The sequence below is a fragment of the Vanessa atalanta genome, chromosome Z, assembly GCF_905147765.1.
Source record: "Vanessa atalanta chromosome Z, ilVanAtal1.2, whole genome shotgun sequence".
NCBI lineage: Eukaryota > Metazoa > Arthropoda > Insecta > Lepidoptera > Nymphalidae > Vanessa > Vanessa atalanta.
In genome coordinates, this window is record NC_061902.1 from 7,853,200 (window position 1) to 7,878,882 (window position 25,683).

Sequence of the window (25,683 nt, forward strand, 5' to 3'; positions counted from 1 at the left end):
GAACGAAAAACGACAGTCGCATAGAGTATTCGAAGTTGCCAGGTCGGCAACTGGAGGGCTTCGACCTCACAATAACTCTGCGCACCTTCGACGAACACGGTGGGCTGGTGTTCTATGCGGCAGCAGAGCGCGCGCCTGGACAGTTCCTAGCCGTCTATATGAAGGAGGCTAAGGTTTTTCTCGGGATTATGACGAAAGCGATTTAATAAAATTATAATCTTCAATTTATATAATATGAAAAAATATTAAATGCCACGTACAGTCTTCATTGAATACTCAACTAACCATATTCAATAAATTAATAAAGTATATTTTTGACTCACAGCTTCATTTCACTTTCAATTGCGGCGGTGAAACTGGCTTGGTAGTATCGACTCAAACCTACAACGACACAGAGTGGCACACAGCAACACTCGTGAGGAACGGTGGTCACGGCAAGCTAACAGTCGATGGTGAACGGATAGGGGAAACAAGTGTCACGTGTGACGCACCCGCAGTACTAACTCCTCCGTACTACTACGGTGGCTTACGAAACATCAGCAACATTATAAGCCAAAACCTAATGGTAAGTTTGATTATTCCGCTTCAAATACTTCGACTATGATTTTATTAAAATCTATCTTTAAGGAATGTACCATCACATAAAATTAATAAATGTTTGTATTTGATAAAGACGTTTGTAATTTTCACTAGTCACCTTGTTGTTCAAGAGCTTAGGAAGCTGTATAAGTCTTAGTAAATACCAGCTGCCGGTGTTATGATGACAGTGTTGTACTCCATGTGCCTCTTAAAATATCCTTCTGCCGTTTCAAATTGCTATCCCATTAGATTATGAGAATGAGAAATAGATAGTGCACATATGTTTGAGCACACACTAGCGCACTGAAATATCTTAATGACTTATAAGGTTGACTAGTTTTTAAGATTGGTAGATTTGGCCGTGGCAGAAATTTATGATGAAGAAATTGTTTATCTATGATTAAAACTACAGCTATGTCTTTTATTATTGTTACAGGAATTCTATCAGCCATTTAAGGGCTGTCTTAAAGGGCTTATGATGAACGGACAATATGTAACCGACATTTTGTACAGAGTTAACTCACTTCGATGCACTGACAACGTGGAAAGCGGAGTTTACTTCGGCCCCTCTAACAATGTTCACAGTAATTATTTGAAAGTAAGACGTTAACTTATATATTGTATTTGATAAATTATATGTATTTAAGCTTGTTTGTATTGAAAATATTACGTAAATGTAATGTAATACGTGTTATTTCAGCTCCTTGAGAACTTCAAGGTGGGCTACGAAATTTCCATAACCATGGAGATAAAGCCGCGCAACTCGACTGGACTTTTGTTAAGTGTACACGGAAAGAGAGATTTCATGATATTGGAGCTCTTGGAGAACGAAGTTGTAGCCAATGTCGAAAACGGCAAGGGTCCATTCCACGCCAGTTACAAGCTTGGCAACAAATTTTCACTTTGTGATGGAAACTGGCACAGGATACATGGTAACATTATTTTATAGATTACTGCTTTAATTAAGGCTATATTCTTCTCCTAACATATTAATTCGTTTCCAAACATGAAATATTTACAAAAAAAAGTAAAAAGATTAATAAAATGCAAAAACACAATATTGAAAAATAGTCATAATTGGTCTCTTGAATCCATTATTATTTTCTTTCAACAGAATCGTTCGTTTTGTGGCTAACTTATATAACAGATCTCATGATCGCGAGTGTATTTGGCGCTATAAAATATATAACATTTCATATGGGATGTAATACCGCCAAATACAATCGCCAGCTAGACTATAATATAGGGACTACAGTGAGCTTTGAAAATGGATACCGTTGCCGAAACTCGGCCAGAAAGACACTTATATACTATTTGTTAAATTAACTAATAATCTAGCAATGTGCTTAACATTTTTCTAAAAGTTTTTCCTGTATTTACCATAGACACTAGATTTTTCAGCGTATCTGAAATATTAAAATTTTGACGTAAATGCTAAACGCGTTTTGTTATTCTTAGCGATCAAGTCCCGGCACGTGGTCTCCGTGGGAGTAGATGGTCACTTCTCAGACCCTTGTCTCGGACAGTCCGGGTCGACGGACACTCGATCCGCTCTATACATCGGAGGACACGAACGATCTATATCCAGAGTTAAAGGAGTCCGCTCCAGGCGTGGATTCACAGGCTGCATCAGAAATATAGTCATAAAGGAAGTTCCTGTACAAATACCGCTCTCAGCGGCACGTAGGAACACACACATCGGCGTATGCCCCAATGATTAAATGCATTAAAATGTGTATGTAATAGTAATAAACATGTCACAAATTTTTATTTTATATCATTTCTAAATTTTATTATTATATTTTTATATTCGTGAACAATAAAAGATAAATAAAAGTCAGAATTAAATTAACCACCTTGATACCCTAGTTACCAGTATTATATCCATCCAGTTTTATGAAGTAACCCATAATTACTTAAGGTAACTTAAATTAATCGTATTTTTCAATTTGTAAACAAATATGCTTCTTCACCTTATTTTAAGCACAATACGTTAAATAATTATGTAAACATAATATGTTAACTGCGTATTAAATATATACTTCGAATATTTATTACGAAATTAACGATTTCTTTTTTACTAACTTTTTTAGGGTACCAAAGAGTTTTTATAATATATTTTCATAACAATAAACAATTTAACCAATAATTTGTTTTACCAAAATACTAATTTAGACTACCTATCGACCTATAGTTATAGTACACATGCACATTTAATGTTTTCATGCCCACATACGCTTACGCGCACTCATACCCAATAAAATCTGACTTAAATCACTGGAATATGCACAAGTTCCAGTAATTTCTGACACTATGGAAAGGTAAATCAACGTCTACACATAATTTTTCTGTTTCAGGGAAAAATATGGTATTTAGTTTACTGTATTTCCAACTTCCATTCCATTTTCCATTTTTATAAACAAATGCTCCGCCATTTCCCGACTCAATCGATTCTTTGAAATGTAAAAAAGATGCGTTACTGTTTTAAATTGAAAGTTCAAAAATGTGAAACACACTTCCACGATAATTATATTAATAGATATTCCTACTAATATTATATTCGATAAATACCATCGATTTTTATTGACGCTCGAATTTATGAAGTGACGTGTAGCGTGTACAATCTGTTTAATTTACTCTTAGAATAATAAGGTAATATGTAATAATAATAGTAATTAAATTCAGTATTTTCAACCCCAAAGTAGAAATAAAAGAACCTTTTTCTTGAAAAAATATTTATTGTAATTAAGCAAATATAATACACTTAAATTAATTGAAAAGTGCATTTTGGAATATAAAAAAAAACAAACTTGTTACTTGTAACTGGTTAATAAATAAAAGTTCATATTTAGGTTGTATATTGTATTTTGCAAACATACATGAATACTGAGAATAGGCTCATTAATATTCTCGACTACAAATATGCCTCCTCATTGTAAAGAGAAATGAATGAATTCTTTTTTTAAATTAAAACTTAATGTGCCTTTTGCTTTCACTAACTTTAAGCAATGTCCTTATGTCTTTGCTTAAAGTTAGTTATCATTATGTTTAAATTTTTTTATGTGATTCCCAACTATTTTATTAGAGTTGTTATTGTCTTGGTTAGACAAACTTATCACGTTATCTAAATCATGAAAAATGTTTGTATATTACTACCAGAATCTGCAGATTAAAACAAATGAAACTAAATATTATACCCCATGCCTAGTATGCATACCAAATAAATAACATAAGTAAATAATGATAGCAGTTCAATGATTATTTTAAAAATAACATGATTTAAAACTCCCCGATGTTCTAGTTTTTGTTTTGTATGATTTGAAAACAATATATACTTTATATTTTGAAAAAAAAAAGCAATGTTAACGTAAAAGAACATTGAACGAAAGTACAATAACAATATGTAACACGTTATCGACTTAAAATATCTTTGGATTTTCAGCAATTAGGGGAATATTTTTATCATAAATACATATATCCCCTAGTGGGTACTTGACCTATGACATTTATAACAATACCAACTTATTACTATATATAGACATCTAGATATTATTAAAAGAAAACTTTAGAATATAATGATATTACTCTATCAGTTAGACAACATTCAGACATTTGCTATAAGCCCGATTATCAAGAATTATATCAAAAACAGAATTATTAAAGGTTGTTCTACTTTTAAATTAAAGTACACTTGCACACGCGCACTAACATGCCCTCATTAAATTAATTATCTGTGGCAGTAATTCGAATTAATACCTAATGACGATAAATGGTAAAAAGTTAAAAGCTTTATAACATTAAAAAGACTTGGTGTAGAAAAACTACTATTATCATTTGTACTCTACAAATGATAATAGTAGTCTTGCTACAAGTTCAAATGTTTCAATGAGATGTGTTTTTATGCGAATGCACAAATATTAGTACTTATAATTTAACATTGTAAAATGTAAACAACAAATTTCACGACATTTATCATTTAAATATAAATGAGAAATAACATTCATCAATAGACAGGTAAGACAATTTTATTAAATAAGTATACTTTTCTAGTTAACATTATAAAATACCGCTAACTGTGTATTTTTTGGCGCTTCGCAGCAGTTTTCTACTTGGACGACAAGTCAAAATTGACACGTAGAATCAGAGCAGAGAAGTGGAACATATCTAAACTATTTACAGCTAAATGACGCTCTATATCGCAATGTAAGTAACTCGAAAATACGCAAAACATCTATACATTAAATGAACGTCTCGAAATGTAGATAAATCACTATACAGTGAAACGAATCTCAACGCTACGTTTAAGGTCGAAAGCATCAAGCTTTAACCCTATGATGCTAGTCCGCGTTCCATTTCGCAAATCCGAGTGATTCTTGAAAAAATGTCGCATCCATTGAACTAGTCAGAAAAACCTTCTATCTACGTATATACATTCTCTGCTCAAAGAGAGACTGACATTACACCTTAATTTTATTACAACTAGTTGAACCAATTTTAACAAATATACAATTTACAATATAACTTTTAATTATAAAGCTATAATTTAATGATGAGGTAAGCTACAAATAGCATTTTTGGTGTGTCTTAAGGCCACGAAATGCCATATAACTGTAGCCATGCTTTGTACATACTACATGTTTATATATACATATTATAGTTAACCTATATACTTTAAAATACAATTATTTCATCAACATGCCTTTTTTTTAATGTATATTTATTTCTATCGTTAAAGTAGATATTTTTTTTCTATATATCATTTACTTTAAAATGATTGAACGAAATCGTTTATAGATCATCATTCAAATGACGAAAAGTCAACTCAAAAGATTGCCAGTAATCATCAAAGCAGAAATCTATGTATAGGACTATATCTTACAGTCAGTCTACGTGTATACAAATTAATATAATATTAAAATTTAATTGTCCCCTATTTACGAGTAACTGTACATATCGTTCGTATATATACATAAAATAAAAGAACATCCTTACGAAATTTATTTTAATTCTGTACACCGTTCATACGTTTAATGTTCAGTACAGTTAAGAATAACTCATTTTGAGTGAATCCATATCATTTTTATAAATAAAGCTATAAATACGGAAGAACACCTTTTGATTAGTCAACTTTATTATTACATCGTACGTTGATAAAATAGTCGTCATATATTATAGTAACATATTTAAATCTCACGTACCGAAAGGTCCTTAAATGTTAAAAGAACCGTGTTCGAAGTAATTGCGGAAGTCAAGTTAAAATATCTCTAGTATAGAACAATATCGCTTCCCGCCATCGGTAACGGTTATATCTTTTAAACTATGCAAAGGATTTTAATGCCGTTCTCGTTAACGAGCAGGGTGATTCAAGAAGTTCATATGTAGGGTATAATACATTCATATTATAGTAGAGGAAAGTCCAGAATTTCCTACACTTTCCTAACCGAAAATATACGAGAATTTTTCGTTTTGTCTGTTCTACACTCTAAGTTATAGACCCATATTGTAACCGTGTGCTACTGGGCCGATAGTTAATTGTGAATAAACTATGCTTTGATAATTGATAAATATTCTCGTAGCAAATTTATAAGTAACGTTGAGTTTTGATCGTACAAAATTCAAAGATTCCGCGGTCAGAAACTAATAGTACATCTGAACAATTTATTATAATCGGGAATATGACATTCAAATGTTAAGTAAATTACGATCGTCTATTATTAGACTATCACGAAATTAATGCTAAATAGTGTTATGTTGCGCGATACGAAACCTGAACGCATCAATACATTACATTAGAAAAACGTAATTGTAAAACAATGAAAATTACTTATAGATAAAATTCTTACTTTATTTTGACATAAATATCATAACTAATCATAACGAAAAAAAACAGACATGACGTCATGACATACGTTTTAACAAATTCGGAAAAAAATGTACCATTAAAAAAAACCAACGAGACTTATGATTAGTCAATTACAAAATTAAAATTTTAGAATCTTTTTTGAGGCGTCACATTGTCGGCTAACAGAGATGGTCGAAATGCTCTTAACAAACATTACGCGGATTCCCTCAAATTCATACCGTCATTATGACTAGTTATTTTGAGTAAATCATTTGCGAAAATGCCGTTACGTTTGAGTATTTATTGTTTACTAAATAGTAAAAATTTATCATAAAATATATTATAATGAATATATTTTTTATTAATCTCTATATATATTCAGTAAAAGAAAATTCACTTACAACAATGACAAAAAAAAATCGATATAAAATACCTTTTCAAAAATCTGAATAAATTTCTATTTCGTTAATAAACGAACGAAGTATAAATATTGTATTGACAAAATGTAAACCTCAATTGAAAAAAAATGCATTTTTATGTTATTATGAAATATACCAAAGATTAAAAAAAAAAAAACTGAGGATTAATTAGGATACTTATATTTTTTGTCAGTAATAGTCGCGAATCGCGATGGTATCATAAACGTTATAGGTTAGTAGAATTGACCCCACCCCCCTCCTGCCTGTCTATGTCTGTACATTTTGAACGTAATATTCATTAATCGTTATCAGTACGGTCGTCATGTTCGTCACGTCTAATCCGTGATTAGAAACAGTACTATATAACAGTATACGTGTTTTATATTTAAAATATAATTGGTTAGGAAACCAGTGGTTAGGTCCTTTACATTAAATAAATCAATCTAATTTGTGATGACTCCTCTGTCTCGTCTTCATTTTATTTATTCCTTTACATAATAAAACTGAACTTAAGCCCTAGAAACAGATATGAAAAGATATTATTAGATGTATGTTATAAGCTCAAAGGCAGATATGAGGAATTTATTTATATTCGTTACCAAATTCAACGTTTCAATTGCCAACTCAACGTTATACATGGCGGCGGACGGGATCCTAAATGTTTCTTATACAAATATCTTTTCGATAATGTCTACCATGTGCGCAGATCGTATGAACATTTTTTGCTTTCAAGTACCAAAACCAAATGAAGTCGCTAATAATATTTAAAAACATAATAATGTTGACGAATTGTTCTTCATTTCTTATTTGAAATTATGCATAGCTGGACATCAAGGACACGGAAGAAACCAAGGAGTATAGATCTGTTCACTCGCGTTAAATTATCGGCGTGCTTTAACAAATATAATTTAATTTGTTTTTTTTTTTTCTTGAATAAGTCATCGCACGCTCACTAAGAAATCGTAAGTACGACCGTCACTCATATTAATGCACGCCAATAATTTTGCGTGGAACGCCTTCGTGCGCCTTCGCTAGAGAATGGATCTATAGTAAATTATTTTATTTCACAGCCAAACACACTAGGATAATTCGTTTACAATAAATGGATAATAATTGGCTTAACCTATTTCTATATTGCTCCTTCATTTAATAACATAAGTCATGATCATATGACATTGTTAATTTATAGTCGGTCAAATTTTAAAAAGGAAGAATATGTCTTATGTAAACACAGAGAACATAAAATCAAATAGATTTATTGATAACCTTTTTGATATGATGTCCAGTAGAGGATAAAAATGATATTCGTTATGGAAGATGTATTAATACTACTAAAACAAGAGAATTAAGTGAACACTTCATTCCCTTGTTATATCTTAGTTTGTTTCAAATTATTTTATAGTACCGTTTTGAAAAATTATACGTTTTATATAAATAAAAGTTATATATAAATAAAATTTGAACATCGTTATAAAACTACTGTTAAAAGATGACATCAAATTAATCACAATTTGATAGACATCAATAAATTTTCTTTTTGTCATTCTGTAATATTGTAAATGCGTATCGAATTGATCTGCTCTGATTATTAGTGATATAAAATTTTAAAATAAATTAAGATAAAAATAAAATTGATATGGATTCTAAGATTTCAGTCGAACAGGATGTTCGTGTTGCTATGTTAAATTTACTTAAAACCTCACATATTAGCCGTTGGCTTTTATATAATTAAGTCAAATTTTATTCATTGACGCGAACCAATTACACTTGATTGATATCAAAATAATAAACATTAGGTTACCTTTTCACAAAAACATTTATGGCAAGACTTAGTTTCATTAAACCATTTCAATGACAATATATCAACTTAACGATGTAAGAGTTTAGCACATAAGATAGAAATCATTTTTATAATAGTGATAGTGGTATAGACATCATTTTATACCATTTAAATGTTAAGTTGTACCAAAGTTTATAAATAAAGGAAGATTTAAGTCATATCAATAATTCTAAATACCTGTATTCCAAAAAAATTAGGAAGCTCACTTCTGTTATATACAACAAACGCACAAAGCGTTCAAAAGTTACACTCTTTTTGTTAAATTATTCCCAGCCGATATACACGAATAAGACTTTTTCAGAGGACTCTATTATTATACATGACTTAACAATGTTTAACCAAATATTGGGTAACAGTATTTAAAATAACCTGAACGAGCAAAGTCAACTATTTTAGAGATATAATCCAACAGAACATATTTTATTTTATAAATAGTAGACCTATTTATATATAACTTAATAACATTTAACCCAATATAGGTTAACACAATTTTAAATAACCCATAGATAAAGGATTACTTCGTTAATATTACTGCAGTCATTTCAAATAATTAAATTTACAACTTACACCGTTTCATTCCTGTAATAAGTACCAACCATATTATCAACACTTCCCGATGAAATATTTACGATTAACTGTACACTTTCTTTAAAATTATTCAACTAAGTAGTTTTCGTTTTAAACGTTTGCATCAATTATTGATTTTATCAGTTTAACCCGAAAGATTGTGATCTTATCATACACGCTTGATCACTGATTCTTGTCGAGAATGCGCTGGAAAAAAACAACAAGTAATTATTTAATGAGTGAACATACAAGCATCATTCATTGAGCTAATGAAAAATAATGTTATCCCACCTAAGTATCCTATGTATATTAAATGGTCTAATTTTACACAATGTAAATGATTGTCAATATGCAACAAAACTGTTCCAATTTTTATATATTTAGTAGCATAGTTTATTTATTTATATATTATGCATCTGGCTCGAGGGACCAATAATTATGTAATAATATAAGGGGATATTTAAAAAAAGGATGTAATGTAAGCCTTTCATATCATATAATTAGAAATCATATTTACCAGGTGCTGTATACTATTGATGTTGACTCTCGACGATGAGCATAATCGACTGGTGCTGTTGAGAGTCAGTGTGAATAGCGGGAACAGAGCGAAGACATTCAATCTGATGAGATGCCCAGTCCTTCTTTTGGCAATATGTTGAACAATACGGCGTTCTTCTACAGAGAGAACACTCCGCCGAAGCTTCACGGTTGCAATTTGCACACTGAAATAATTTTAATCAATAAAACTAAGTGCCAGACAATTCAATTTCATGTACTTACAAAAATAACTCATATTCTGTAATCTCATTTAAAACCTAATTTGATACATATTGAGTTAGCCAATTGTTTCTACAGTAGAAGTATTGTTTGTTAAGAATGGCTTTATTTTTCTATTAAACATATTTAAATTTTCTATTTAAATTATTTTTTGTAAAAAAACTTGATGTTGTTGACCTCTTTATGTTCAATCTTTGATGATTATATTCATTACATTAAAAATTCAAATTCAGATATTGGATTTTCCTCTAATTCCTACATAGCTATAATATACAAAAGCTAGCAATGCTTTCTAAATTCCTCTCTTAAAATGTTTAATAGCATTATCTGGATATTCCTCAATCGTCATCCAAATTTATATAAGTATATGCTTGTCATGCGGCTTTGATTTCTTATTTTTGGTTTCTTTAGTTTTTGGAGAATATTGATTATTATGCCATTCTTAGTTTCTTTTTGCATTAGTGTTTATGATTTACAGATAAACACGCGGATTCTGTTTTAAAATATTTCATCCTTATCTGCTATTGGATTAAGATTGGATTAAGAGAAGAAGAAGTTTTTTAAAAGGAAAATTATACTTTAATTAGAAGTATAATTAGTCCATAATTGATTCATATAATCACATAACACTCATAATTTTTATTAACAAAATATGGATATATTTTTATTCTCAAACTGACTGAAATTAGCACTTTATAGAACAGCAAATATCTATTAATTATTTTTGCGAGCCAATTAAATTTTATCTGATTCCACTACTCAATGACCAATCAAAACCGGATCTAAGTTGCCATCGGTCATAGAGCAGCTCTGGAATCTTGTTGGTCTAGTATGCTATAAGGTCATCCTATTCTTCCTGCCTATAAATTTTTAGTAACAATCCCCATTTTGGTTTGAACTCCTGTTCTTCATAAAGCACACAAAGCTATTGGTACTGGTCCCAAAATATCCAGTTATGCCGGATTATAGTTCCATCGGATTGAGATGAGAACAAACATAGAGTTCACTAGTGTTTGCTCTGTAATATCTCCTGCGCAGTGTAGCTGTGGTTAAAGCTGCCAGCAGAACTTCATCAAATCAGTCCCCTAGTTTAACTAAAATATTTCAGATCTCACCCTGATGGAGAGGATATAATTGGTAAGAATGTAGACTATTTGGTAACAACTAACAACCACCTGGTCAATATCACTCATTAAACCTCTAAAGAAAAGAAGTTTTTAAAAAATAAAGAACAAGAGATAAATATGAAATCTTTTGATACTAATGAAACTATATCAGTTACCTGATGTTCAAAAGTATTTACCTATTGGACACTAATATATTTAACGAATTATGCCGTTTTTTTTATAAAGACTAGATACTACAAAAATATGAATCTCTTTATAATTGTAGTATGATTAGCAATTACTTACACTTAGTGCTAAGGTAGAAACAAGCAGCTAACTCAATCAAACTTCATCAGCATTAAATAAGCTCTATTTATTTTGTGTTACGTGTGCTATCATTAAAATGCAGAATTGCCAAAGTGAAAAAGAAATGTAGATACCTGAAATACCTTTTTAGACTCCGATTCATCAACATTATGCAAAGACACTTGCTCAGCTTCCACATGTGCATCTACACTTGCAGCAAGTATAGCAGATGTACGCTCTTGTTCCAGGCGCTCCAATTGCCTAGTGCTTACCACTCTTACATCTTCAACACATTGTTTGAATTCACTAGATAGCCGAGTTAAATTCTGCCCAATATCTTCAAGCCGCTTTAATACTTTGTTCATGTCCGGTAGAACTACAAATTCATTGTTTCTTATAGTACATATTACACAGAATAAATATAAATTATTATGATTTATGTGATATAATAGCATGAATATGCATAAACACAGCTTTTTCTCAATAGTAATAGAAAATGTTATTATAATTTGTAAATATTTTGCAGACAATAAATTCAGTAGTAACAGCATCAAACTAACTACAAAAAACAGTATTTGCTGCATTCAAAATATTTTAATGTTTTCAGTGGCAGATATGATATCTAAGAGATAGATTGCCACTATAGAGGTTACATATAATGTTTATTGATTTAGAATCCTAACATTCAATGAATCTAAAGTTATTGAATATGATATAACATAACTTTAGAAATTAATCATATTTAAACAGGCTATTTAAGTTTACATTTATATTTATACTAGCTACCCAATGAGACAGGTAACTTGCATTTGTATGACTAGAGTTAGGGTAAACATAAAAAGTTTTTTATATTAAAGGAAACACAGAAAGATGTTTCTTCAAAATTTCTTATTCTTTTTAGGTTAGGAACATTCGCATGGCATACACAGAACAACTTAACAAGTTTTACCACCACAAATGGTTTAGAAACTATAAGTACAAAAAAACGAACAATTACTTTTATTTATATTAGGATGATTAATTTACTCACAAAGCAAATATCATTACATGGCACTAATAAAATCTTATAAATTACTATTTAGGCATTTTCATTAAAAGATTAATATATACACCAACAAATGTAATTAATAAAAGATCTGCCAGACTGAGAATTTGCTTTAGTGACTATAAATATAATTTTTGATTTAACCTTTGGAAACCCTTTTCATACCGTGTATCAAAGATCAAATTATGTGTAATGATATAAAATATGTACACCTTGATCTGAGATATAAGCTATCACTATATTGGGTCATAGTATTGTAATTAATTTGATTCAAATCTTATTGTTGGGTTTTATTAAACATATAGGGTATAAACATATATATTATATGGTGACAAATGGAATATATTATGTAATAAGTACCATGATTAATTATCTAATAGATATTTATGAATGTTGCAAGTTCTAACAAAACATTACGTAAGATATTAAACTCTACTTTAGGTTAATTAATACTTACAGGCATTTATTACTTATATGACATATTAAATTAAAATCATGTTGCAAAGCAAATTACTGTCGCATAGGTTGTCTTGTACAATACATTAGATGTCAATTATTGCCACAATATGTAAAAAATATTTTTTGAAAATCGCATCGTCATTTAGTAGCCACTATGTATTTATTATTATTTTAAAATAAAATCATTTTTCATAATAAAATAAATTAATCTATGCCATATACATACTACTGAACCAGAGGATTTACCTGCCCGAGATTTATAAAACTTTATACATAGCACGCAAACCAACAATGTGGTTGTTGGTTTGCACCATCATCACCTCCAAAAAGTAGCCAATGTCCTACCCCAGGAATCAAACTGTCTTCTTGCAAAATCTCATCTAAATTGGTTCAACTGTTACAAGTATAAAGATGTAACAGACAGTGTTACTTTCGCATTTATAATATTTGTATAGATACAGTCACCATGCTATTTATTTCAATTTCATTACAGGATTTTAAATTAAAATCGCTTAGACAGATGTAATGTATAAACAAAAACAGTTTGTTTAAAATGAAAATAACTCTTTGAAGTGTAAAGACCTGTCGTCCTAATAGAGGAAATATTTAATGCAGTAATAATATATGAATTCAATACATACTCATTAATTTTTTAAGTTTAAACATTGCATAAAATAAAAAAAAATTACAATCGCATCCATGTTATGGTAAAATATTTCAAGAGAAACCTGTGTAATGTATAAAGTTTAGATATATTACCTGGTATAGGGTCCGGATTGGCTTCTGGACTGGCTAGCAGATGATAATCTGTATTTGTTTCTAACCCTTCAGCAATTGACTGCCAAGCTTCTTTGGAATGGCTATTGCTGCTTGACTGATTTATATTATCAACTTCAGCATCACTGATAGTTTCCAGTTTTACTTTTGCTTTTTTTTCATCAGTTCCTACAGAAAATTAATTTTTATATCAAATTAAGAGTTAAATTTAAAATATCTATAGTAAAATATAATTAAACATTCATACCATCCTGATTATTTCTTCTTTTCCTTTTATAAGGTGTAAAAAGCCTTATTGGACCCATTGCTAAAATAAAGAATTTTATATCATAAAAAATTGATATTATATTTTGTTAATACATCATTAAAGTATTTCTTTCAACTACATTTAAAATATTAACTGAATTAATTTCTATTACATGAAATTACTAAATCAAATAAAAATTATTATCTTGCTCATGCTAATTACCAGTTTGATCATCACAACAGGCTCCACATGTGCAACTTGTTGCATGAGGAGTTAGTATACCCTCATCAATTAATGCTTGTATACTCCTGCCTCCAAATCTTATTGATCGTTTCCAATCTTTACTTGAAGCTCGACCACAGAGAGCCTCAAACTCACTGGGTGTATACCATTCCATCCCATATCGAATACATCTGCCTCTACCTCCAGAACCTAATCTCTGTTTGTGAAGTTCTGCTGAAGTATTTTTACATCTTACAGGGAGAACAGGCATATTCGCCGTATCGACCCATGATCGCGTACTAGTCGACCTACTTGTGGTAGAATTGGATGTTGTTTCGTGATCTTTTTGTTCACGTATGGGTGGTGGCGAAGGAGTATTCTGAATAACTATATGGGTCGGTTTTATGTCTTCAGGTACTGATCCACCTGATATGAAACCATTATCCACGCATATCATAGGCTTAAAGTGCTGCAGCTGGTCGGATGTGATTACGTTAAAGGTAGTGCCTGTAATAAGAGTACCGACTGGTAAAGATACGGGTACTGTAACAACTCCATTGGTATCACTCGAACGTCGAACCGTTTTTATTCCTGCAGACAAAACAGAACTGCCTTCAGAACACTCGGCATTGCGCTCGGCTGCTGTCGACAAGGGATCGGCGTCGTTTACTTCGGTAATGTCCGGCATAACGACGTTGTCCGAACTTCTATTCTCCGCCATCGCTTTTTTCCGCCCACCCCTGAAAGCCCCGTCGCGTAGTGACCGAATTTTGGAACAATCACATCAATATTTTTGCAATAAAGATCAATAATGTGTGTTGAAAATATTCTTCATTCTACTTCGTTCCGCCATGATAAGAATGACGCGGAGATGATGGCGGCCTATTTAAAATTTAAGACTTTTTAGGAAATAATATATAGTATTGACAACCGACCTCCTCGTTAATTATAATTAGAATATTTTTTTCTCTAAAGTAATATTTACATTCTAATAATATTAGATTAAAACATTATTAGAATTGGAAATATATTTTTTTCACTATTTTCTTATTTGGGTTACCCTATAACCCTACACAGCATTTTAGTACCTACATTTAGTTAATTTTATTTTATAAATGTTTTTGGATAATATTTTCATATAAGAAATTAAATTTATAAAACATTAAAGTAATTAATTTTTATTTCGTTTAACCTTATTTAGTTATATTATTATGTAACAGGATTCTTTCTTTTGAAAATATGTAAAATGTTTATATTCATATATTGAGTATATTACATTTTTTATTATACTGACAACATTATCACCTTCAAAATCTATATTTCTGAACTTTTTTATTCAATTTTATTGGATTGTGATTATGAGTCAATTTCACAGCCAAAGATTAGAAAAAATATCTGCTCTAACAATGATATTTATTTGTTATATTATTATTATTGTATTCAATTAAGGACTTGAAATATATTATTATAAAAGGCGACAAATATCTTGATAATTTAAAAATTTTGATCAATTATGTATTTAAGCTTGAGTAAACAATATATTGTATTTACCAAATTAACTAATCTCCGACCAAGATCACCTTCGTGGAGAGGAGACTGGTTGCTAATTGTGTAGGCCTGCTTTAAGCAATTCTCGGTGTTCTCATTAGCTCAACTTTGATAATTTATTTATTTAACGCGCTCTGAAGAGATTTGCTTGAATTGTTTTTTTTGTTTGAATTGAACTTGTTTTTTTTTTATCGATTTTAAATGTTCAATTTAATTATATTTTTAACATGTGTACACTTGGCACAATTTATTGATTTTTTGTTTCAGTTACGCAATATTACACGACCAAATCAAAAATAACAGTCGGGTAACACTTACAAAAGGCATATAACGTGACATCCTCTTTTTATACTTTTGCCTCATTTTCTTGCTCACAGTGTTTCCGTTGTTGTCTAAATTGTCTTTCAAACACTACTCAGAATAAAGGAGGGAAATATTAAAACATTTGTATTTTTATTTGCAAAGATTATTCCTACTGTTCATTGGGTTATGTTATTACATACCCAAAGCGTGTTTTATCCTTATATATAAATATTAGTGTTTTTGTTTTATTGTTGCATTGTTATACGCAAGATTTAAATTATGGAAGAAATACGATCTAAACAGAGGTCTATACAAAATGCAGCTCATCATATTGCTTTAGAATGTATTCACCCACAGGTATGTTAATTTTTGAAATGATGTCAAAAAGCTAATTGAAAAATTTTTATCTTAATTATAAAAACTAAGTTCTATTGTATTTTACATATATATGTCAATTATTAAGTTTATGTGCAAAATAGTATAATTACACCAAAACCTCGGTGATATAATTTCGACCATTTAGAAACAAAAGTAAAATCTGTTTTTTCTGTTAATATATACGTATAAATAAATTTATTACAGACAGAATATCAATCTCAGTGCGATTTGTTTATCTATGTCTGTACCATTGGATTACACAGTCAGCACATGGCTCGCCTTACCATGTACACCCTTATCCCTCTCCCGTACGCCTACAACATGCCTTCCAGGCTCAACAAAGTCCTCAAATGTTTTACCCCAAAGGACTCAAGCCTCATATTGTGAGTATCAAACTATGCTTTTATTTTTATTTTCAGGTACTACCTAAATATAGACATATTTAGGTAGTCAAATCTTTGTGATAAGTTTTTTTAAGTGATAATATTGATGTATTAATTTATTCAACAGAAGACAACTACCATTAACTTTGGCATATACAGTTTTTTTCACTCATTAAATTATATTTTATAGGATTCAAGAGCCTTCGCAACACCAAGTGATAGTCCTATCTTGGGGAGAGCTCTCTGCCTCACACCTCGTGGAAGTCCCCTGCCTGGTCGAGTTTCTCATCTTAATGAAAAATTCCAAGACTCTCTCACCCTGAATTCTGATACAGATGCTTTAGTTGCTAAAATTAGTGCAATGTTTCCAACAGTTAGTGAAACACACATCAAGATTTTATTGAAAAAGTAAGTTTGTTAATTATAAGTTGATAACTAGTTCATACTGCTAATAATAGTAATGAGAAAAATATATTGTAACATAACATTTCCTTCCGAAGTATTTAATGCCAACTATTCTATATAAGATAAACATCTTAATAAACGTAATAAATAGAACAGTAAAAATTCAAAAAAATTAAAAAAAATATTTGATTTTATAAAATATATTTTTTAGGTATTACAATCGCGAAGCAGTCGTAATCAGTGCTTTACAAGTAGAAAAGCATCCAATAACGACACCTGGTCCATTGACCATGTCACCCTCTGCAACACGCTTACAAAAGGGAGCTATGGGTGTTTATTCAGCCTTACAATTGGCGAAAGGAGTTTCAGGATCGATGCATAGTTCCAATCACTTAACACCAATGACGGGAACCCCTCACGGTAAGATATAGAATAATTATCACTAAAATTGTAATGTTACAATTAATTCTCATACAACTTTCAAGTAACCTTGTTTAAGGTTCACCATTGTTATTGCGACCGGCATCAGGTGCTTCGAGTTATTACGTTACGGTTAAATCAATGGATGGTCCAGTGCAGTCAGCACCACGACATCAGTCTCCGAAAATGAAACTGAAGTAAGTGTTTAATAAAAAAAATTGATTCCATGTTCTGGTTTATATATTTTTTTTTTTCGCACTTACAGGTACTTGAAAAGTGTCTTTCCTAAAGCTGAAGAAACACTAATCCTGGATGTCTTAGCCAATAAAGATAACAATGTCCAAAAGGCAAGTGAAGAACTTATTACTATGGGATTTACGAAGAAGGAAACTTTAATTAATCAACAAAAGAAAAAAGAGAAAGAGACACCACCACCTCCAAAAAAAGTAGTCATTATGAAAACTTTAGAAGAAAAGAAAGAATGTAAGTGTACAAAATATTGATTTGTTGATTAAATAATCTACCTTTTATTATAAATGCGATTGTAAATCCATCTTTCACTTATTATTCCTTATGGACACCAACCACTGAACTGATTTTGATTTTAATATGCGGTAAGCAAATTTAACAAATTAAGAAAGTAAAATAGTTGCAGCTTCATTTAATTTATTATAATTGTAATTCTGTTTAAATTATGATTACAGTGAAACAAAAACTGCAGAAGAGATATGACAAAGTAGCAGAAAGAGTTGTATCTATAGCACTAGAGAGTGTAGATTTCAATGAAGAGCGAGCTGAACAAATTTTAAATGCTGTTGTTCAAGAAGAAGACACACCTAAGACGACAAGACCTGTTGAATTAAAAGACATGAGGCGGCCTGATATTGGGGATATGAAAAGAGGGTAAGATTATATATTGTCTTGTGTGATATCCTATTAATATAGTTATTAGTGACAGAAACCATCACCAATTAAACAAATTACTACATTTATATTTGTGTACAGATTTATTGAATTAAAAAAATATGATATAAATTTTAAAAAATGTTTTGTTCTTGTATAACAAATACAACCTGCTAGGCATGGATTTCTTCCTCAAAATATTAATTTATTTACATATTAATAATACATACATATTTGATTTACATCACATCGACATTTACACCACTTGCACATCATATTTATATTGTACTTGATATTTTTACTTTTTTATACACAGATTTAAATTACACTAACTTGAATATACATTTACATGTAAAGGAATCACTGACCTGCAAATTTAATCGCCTTTTAAAGACATTCTTCTTATAAATAAATTATATTTACCTCAATGTAATATAATGTTTTTTGCAATTTAAATTCTCTTAAATAAAATATGACTTCTATAATTTGAAAGTCTATTTAATCAACACTTTTAATTTTTTTCTGGGTATATTCGATTTTATATATATACCCAAATATATATATAAGTACATAAATGGGGTATACTTTTGTAGGTCAGTGTATTATATACAAACTGTAAACATGTAACATATAGCCTGCATCGTAAACTAAAGCTATTCGACCCCTCTGCTTTTTAGCTTCTCATGTTATAAGAGCAGCATAATTATTCTAAAGTATGTGTAATATTTTATAACTTAAAATTTATTCTAAAAATATATTTGTTTTAAAAATATTTGTGCAGCTCTTCTGTTATTCTGTTATACGGTGAGATTGGTTGTTGAAATTTATGAAATATGTCAGCTGAAAGTCAGAGCTACATACGTCCCCCATACTCAATCTTGTAGCATTTATTGCAGAAAATCTTAAATAATATTTTCATTTACCATTGCTAAACTAATATAGTCAATTACAATAAGATTGTCAGAAATTATAATTTTTTTTGAGTGACACATTTTACCTAATGTGCCATAAAGTACGTCAATATACATCAATGGCAATCATCCACTTTTGTTGCGGTAAGAAAACAGTTCCCTTAAGAAATATTACTCTAAATGTTTATACTAATTACCCTAAAAGTTCTCAGTAACAACGAATTCATGTGCATAGTGCATCGGGGTATAAATCGTACTGCCGAAAGTCGAAAAGTCGAAAGCCGAAAATTCGATCGGTACAATCTTATCCCGTTGTTGACCTTGCCCCAACTTACCCTAATCACGCCCGATAGATAGAGGTTGGTGGAGTAGAGACTTTCACAGACAATAATTAAAGCTTTTATTCATGATTATACTAATGTGCATGACCAATCTCATCCCCCAACATCACTCATACTCACCCGACCATTCCGCGTCAGCGCGTGCGTCAGCCCGGTGGAGCCGGCGAGACCGACCGCCGCGCCCGTCGTGCGCCGTCTCAAGACGTGGACCGAGCATTTAAAGTACGTGCGTGCATGGTTAGACTCGACACGAGTTTGTCTTTGCTTGTTTTTAAAACGAAAACTATACAGGACTGGATTTAAAGGTCTGAAGGCCCTGGCCCACCCATAAATCCGGCCCTGAGATTATAGGTAATATATCTGTTGTGTTCATGTTGTGTTCGTGTTAAACATTTTTAAGTACCTCAAATAAAGCGGAACGGGGTACTTTAGTATCGTAGAGAAAAAAAACAACATTTTTTTTAAATAATGTCTATATAGTTGTCTGTTCGCTTATATTTACTGAGATTTTTATTTTTTTAAATCTTTTATAAGTTTTTTTGACAATCGATAAATTAGTGTAATGCTTTCATATTTAAATAAATATTTAGACTTTGATTTATTCTAAAAAGAAAAAACCACTATAATGTATTTGATTTAATTTGATATGGTGGTAAGTTATATCCTGTGATTTAATATTAGGCTCGGGATAGTAAGGAGATTTTATTATATATTTAAAAATAACACGTAGTGCACATGTGTTGAAATAAATTCATAGATAGAGACACGCCTCGTAAACATGTCTCTGCATCCTCTATCCTATCCTGTTTGCATGAAATATAAACGTGTTTAATACTTTTGGTAAACTCTTACCCAGTACGAATAGTTCAATAAGGTCTGTGTTAATACAACATATTGACACGACCTTTTTTATTTAAGAAGCTCGTTAAAACTAAAATTTATTAATATTATAGATGAGTGTAACGAGTTATATATTTTTGTTTAAGATTGTTGTTATATGTGTGATTATAACATTTGCTTCTATACTCATTTCCATTTTGAAAGTCTTAATCGTCGAAGATTTTGTCTTTTTATTTATTGCCGTAGTTCTTCGAAATAGAAACGTAAAATAATATATGTAACTAAATTTTCTAGAGCTTTCTATGGAATTGGGTAGAGAAATATGCATGATTTATTAAACTATTAAAATGAAATCGCTTTGAAATGTTTGACTTGATTAACATAAGTTTTCTCTTTAATAATGCATCATCATTGAAGTTGCTGCGTTGTACAGCAAAACCGTATATTGTATACAAAAAAAAGTACATACGGTACTATTTTACAAAGCTATAAAGATCTGATGCGAGTGCCTATAGATTTTAGGGTTTGTAGCTAAGTAGGAGATGACTGTCGGGCCTTGGCTCAGCCATATTTTTAAAATTGGTTATATGTAGGTATAAAAAACAGCTTAAAATTTGGATTTCAGGTATTATATGTACTGGACTATATCAGATAGATTGACTTTCGCCCAACATTCGACTGTTTGAAATTTGGGATGATCCAGAATTCAAAGGGACTTGATCCAACTAGACTCCTTTTTCTACCTTTAGTCGTATTTAATATAAATATTTTTTTTACTCGAAACCTAGAACTTTATTGCCAGTTTTCATGTTACCTGATTCTAAGGAAACTTAAATAATTATTTGCTACTAAAATGTTATGTTTTTGAATAAATTTGTTTTTTTTTGGAGGTTCATGGGTACCTATCTGCATTACCAATTTATTAGTTGATAATTGTTTAGACTTCAATATTAACATCCGGTGCCTTTATATAACATTTGCTTCTCCCTATTCTTTATAGAACTAGCCGTACAGAATACATTAACGTGCAAGCTATAGTTAATGTAACCAAATAAAACTAGAACACGATGTACATAATACCCTATAGAAAAAAAATAATTAGGTAATTCACAAAAAGTTATTTATTAATGTATTTACACATTATATACGATAGAAACTAGTCTACCTATATTTGTCTTGCATTATTATTAGAAAGTAGAAAAAAGTAACATCACTAGGAATGGTCAGTCACCACATTCATTATCATTGTTTTTATTAGCAGTGTTAATATAATTTATTTCCTAATATTCCTATATATACATATATCGTGTAACTGTATTTTTGTTTATATAGAATGTTGATGTATAGATTTTTTTTTTAAAAGATCTACTATATGTGTGATTTACAGAAAGGGTTTGTTCGTTTGATAGTATAAGTAATCCTGCTAATGTTACAGGCCTATTTTGAAGTCAAGCACTAATGTCGAGTCAAAGCATAAGTCCCAATATACAGTAGAAACCAGCGGACCTAATGCATCGCTCCGTCAAGGTCCTAAAGACAGCCTGCTATTGTAAGTATTTGTTATTCTAATCCTAACTAATATTATAAATTCGAAACTGAGCTTATTGGTTACGCTTTCACGTTTACTACTCAACCTATCATTAAATTTAATATTCGTATCAAGTTAGTTTAGTATATAGTTAGTTAGTAAGTATCAAGTATAGTTAAGTATAGTTATCAAAGGTAGAGAAAGACAACGTGTATCTAACACCTGCACCCAACAATGCCAAAGTCACAGACTAATTATTATATAACGTGTATAAAAGTGTGTGGCATTTTAAGTATTTATTACTGTATAATGGACACTGCGCCCAATTTATAGGTTATATATTTTATCATTTTCACCGTAGCACCATTATGCGGGTAACACTGAGTGCATAAAGTGTCGTAGACTTTTCTAAAGAATGGTCTGTGAGGAACAAGTTACTCAACAATAGGTATTTTTTATATTTAATTTTATCGTTGTACAAATGTACACATTTACATACATGTTAGTAAACGTTAGCTACTTTAAATCAAATATTGTTAACAATATGACCGATACAGTCTCATCTATCGATGAAAACATATTAAAAATCTTCCCTAATTTCAGTAATGGTATCAGTATTTTTTTTTACCGATTACGATTTACGTTTTATATTGACAATTTAAAGCTTTCTAGAGTGATTTTCATCGGTATAACACTTTCGTACGTGTCTGTTGTTACTTTCTAATACCTACTTTTACAATTAAAATTATAAATACATGTATATCTATTTTAGAAAAAGGATCGAACGAACGTTTGTTTTTAATTTTAACAATTATATCTTTAACTAATATTAAGATTTCGTTTAATGTACCGTTTTAAAAGCCTACATTAAATTTATTTACTCTATTCTCAAATACCGAATATTTAAAAACAAATGACAGTTGATCATGTATTAAAATAGACGTTTGTTCATATTGATTTCGTAAAATAGGGAGGACTATATGACATGGAATGGTCCTAACCCAGAACTCCGTTGTGGACCGATCGTAAAAGCAGATGGACCGGAACAGAAAGAGAAAACTTTTTCCCTAGCTCGCGGCTCTTTAGGTCTCGCCAGAGGACCAGCTGGCTTGGCTAAAGGATCAATATATCAGAAAGTGAACAAGAAATCAGCTAAAATGTAAGTAATATTAATATAATTCGTTTAAACTGTATGACCTCTTTATTTCTTAAGTATATATAGAGCTTGTGGTATTCATTATGGATATAAGATTTGATTATTTTAATTTTTTCTTCGATTGGAATAGGCTATAGATGTTTTTCTTTATTTTATCTTACAGTCTCATGAATTAAAGATTTAAATATATATAGATTAAGATACCTTTATTTTATTATTTTATATGAAATGCAAATTAGACGTTATATGGAAATGTTTGCCAGGCTTCTCGCGGCCCTTATAACGTTATTATAACGCTAATATCTATAATATAATATACTTAAGCATTATTTAAAAACACACGAGTTATTAATAAATAATTATATACACGGTTATCATATACTTATTTATTTATTTTATTATTAGAACATAAAATAATAAAAAAATATTTTCTCAGAATCGTGTAAAGGAACAGTGGATACGTCGTGAAGAATCATCTTGCCGCAAATATTGAATTTAGTAAGAATATATTTTCGTAAATTAATATTAGTACCGTTACTTAAAGTACAATGATCTCATAATATAACAAGATTTAACTCTTATACAGTTATACTTTTCTAATCTTAGATGTAGTGAAAGTGCAGTATTACAAGTAATCTATTTATTTTACTGATGTTTCATGTTATTTCCAAGTAATTTATTAAAGTTATAGTAATATTTGTATTAAACATACACCTTATATTGATTTCGTTATAGTTAAAGTATTTGTGACACGTGTAATTTTTATTTATTAACAGTATTTTTAGTTATATATATTAAGTAGTTTTTAAGATAAACTAAGTTTATGGGCATTTGTAATTGACTTTTTAACATTTAGAATAAGCAAGTTAAAATTAAACTCAAGGTTCGGTTTTTGACTATAAATGAAATATTCTAATATGATATGATATTCAAAATGTGCAGTCTACATCTTTGGTGATCAATGTCTATATCGAATTGCATTTTTGCGTTCGTCCTCCGGGAATCCATTGGAGGGTTGAAACCCTTCGTGAACGAAGAGCATTCGTTTGTAAGCTCAGCAACCACATCATTACGTAATTGTTACAACTTTGAATGTAAGCTTTATATAAATCTGTTGTATTCAGTACGAACAGTATGTATCATTTCTAATGTACTGTATTTTACTCGTTTGATACTGCCAAAATGACTAAATCAATGTGATACTCGTCAAAATTGATATTCGCGAATATTTCATAACATACCTTTGTTACAAGTGCGTTGTAATATAATGCTTGGAGGTGATATGTGCCTTCCATCCTTGTCCTCGGTTCAATATCGTGACACTGATGTATTGATTGCCCATAACACGCGAATGCTCTTTGTTGATATATGAATTACCATACAGACGGGTTTTAATAGAGTAGATTATAATTATACTCGTTATACTTCCCTTCGAAGAACCGATAATAATATAAAATTATGCACTCGTGGAATTAGCACTGCCATTAGGATTATCGCACCGCACTTCAAAGATCAAGGAATATAATTATAAAATTCGTGTCAAAATCGGTCGATTAGCTTCGTGATTTGGGATAAAATATAAAGAACCTTTTTGGATTTGCCTTAATTTCTTAGAGAATAAATAATATTAAGAATTTTCGTAATAAATTAATGATTCCTAAAGTAATTAGTAGTATAGCGATATGTTCTTGTGAAAAAAAACTAGTAGTCGCTAGTCCTCGTTAGATTTTTCTAATAGTCAGATAATACGCGTACCTGTAGTCCATTTCAATTTTATATTAATTATATTAAAAGACGTATCTAAGTAAAGCATTAACATTTTTAAACTTATACATTTTTTGTAATATTTATGTTGAAAAAGACAGAGCTGAGGATTTAATGTTATTTATGTTTACGTTTTGACTGTTTTTCTTGTATTGCTTAGAAAATTAAATTGCTTTATTATTTCTGCAATTCGAATATGCATAGATAATTTAAAGTGAATTTGCGCAAGTTATAAATAAACCCAAATTGTGCCAATATTTACAAAAACCATTCAAGTATCGAGAACTGTTGCATTTGTGAACTGTTGAAACTTTTTTGTTTTTACTATACCAAAAGCCTTAAAAATAAGAAAGTGTAAAGTGTTATGTTTTTTGGAAATAAAAGTGTGTTGGAATGAACTATAGGTTTGGAGATTTGGACTTATTAAATTCCCTCCAAATTAATCGAATCTATATTTTCGAAATCTCTCGCTAGTTTTAAAAAAAGCGCATTTATTTTTGTATGTAATATAAGGCACTATTGAATGATATCTGTTGTTAATAAGCTAGTTATATATTTATAATTCCGAAAATACCAGATTTTTAAGAAATGGTTAATGATTGTGTTTTACTTTTCTT

General features: G+C 30.2%; 3 protein-coding genes across 5 annotated transcripts in view; 2 read left to right on the forward strand and 1 right to left on the reverse strand.

Annotated features, from left to right (window-relative positions):
- LOC125076205 (laminin subunit alpha) overlaps positions 1–2,359 on the forward strand; it is a 29,680-nt gene extending 27,321 nt beyond the window's left edge. Inside the window, exons 58-62 of the mRNA XM_047688255.1 lie at positions 1–173; positions 326–565; positions 1,016–1,177; positions 1,280–1,511; positions 2,038–2,359. Coding sequence (XP_047544211.1) covers positions 1–173; positions 326–565; positions 1,016–1,177; positions 1,280–1,511; positions 2,038–2,300 — 1,070 coding nt within the window. The 3' untranslated portion in view covers positions 2,301–2,359. The remainder of the gene's footprint in view (positions 174–325; positions 566–1,015; positions 1,178–1,279; positions 1,512–2,037) is intronic.
- Positions 2,360–7,000: 4,641 nt separating this feature from the next.
- LOC125076040 (deformed epidermal autoregulatory factor 1) lies at positions 7,001–15,071 on the reverse strand. 2 transcript variants are annotated; one of them, XM_047687978.1, is made up of 6 exons: positions 14,187–15,071; positions 13,965–14,024; positions 13,700–13,885; positions 11,580–11,812; positions 9,765–9,969; positions 7,001–9,454 (listed from the first exon to the last, which is right to left on the reverse strand). In XM_047687978.1, exons 1-5 carry the CDS (start codon positions 14,905–14,907, stop codon positions 9,778–9,780), a joined length of 1,392 nt encoding a protein of 463 aa, XP_047543934.1. In that variant the 5' UTR covers positions 14,908–15,071; the 3' UTR covers positions 7,001–9,454; positions 9,765–9,777. The 2 variants fall into 2 exon arrangements, with proteins under 2 accessions (XP_047543934.1, XP_047543933.1); XM_047687977.1 differs by having other exon boundaries at positions 11,571–11,812.
- Positions 15,072–16,273: 1,202 nt separating this feature from the next.
- Positions 16,274–23,856, forward strand: LOC125075999. Of its 2 annotated transcripts, XM_047687914.1 has the most exons (11): positions 16,274–16,394; positions 16,679–16,798; positions 16,989–17,206; positions 17,415–17,623; positions 17,703–17,820; positions 17,889–18,106; positions 18,328–18,526; positions 19,917–20,000; positions 22,054–22,167; positions 23,117–23,305; positions 23,739–23,856. In XM_047687914.1, exons 1-11 carry the CDS (start codon positions 16,317–16,319, stop codon positions 23,746–23,748), a joined length of 1,557 nt encoding a protein of 518 aa, XP_047543870.1. In that variant the 5' UTR covers positions 16,274–16,316; the 3' UTR covers positions 23,749–23,856. The 2 variants fall into 2 exon arrangements, with proteins under 2 accessions (XP_047543870.1, XP_047543871.1); XM_047687915.1 differs by lacking the exon at positions 19,917–20,000.
- Positions 23,857–25,683: the final 1,827 nt, after the last annotated feature.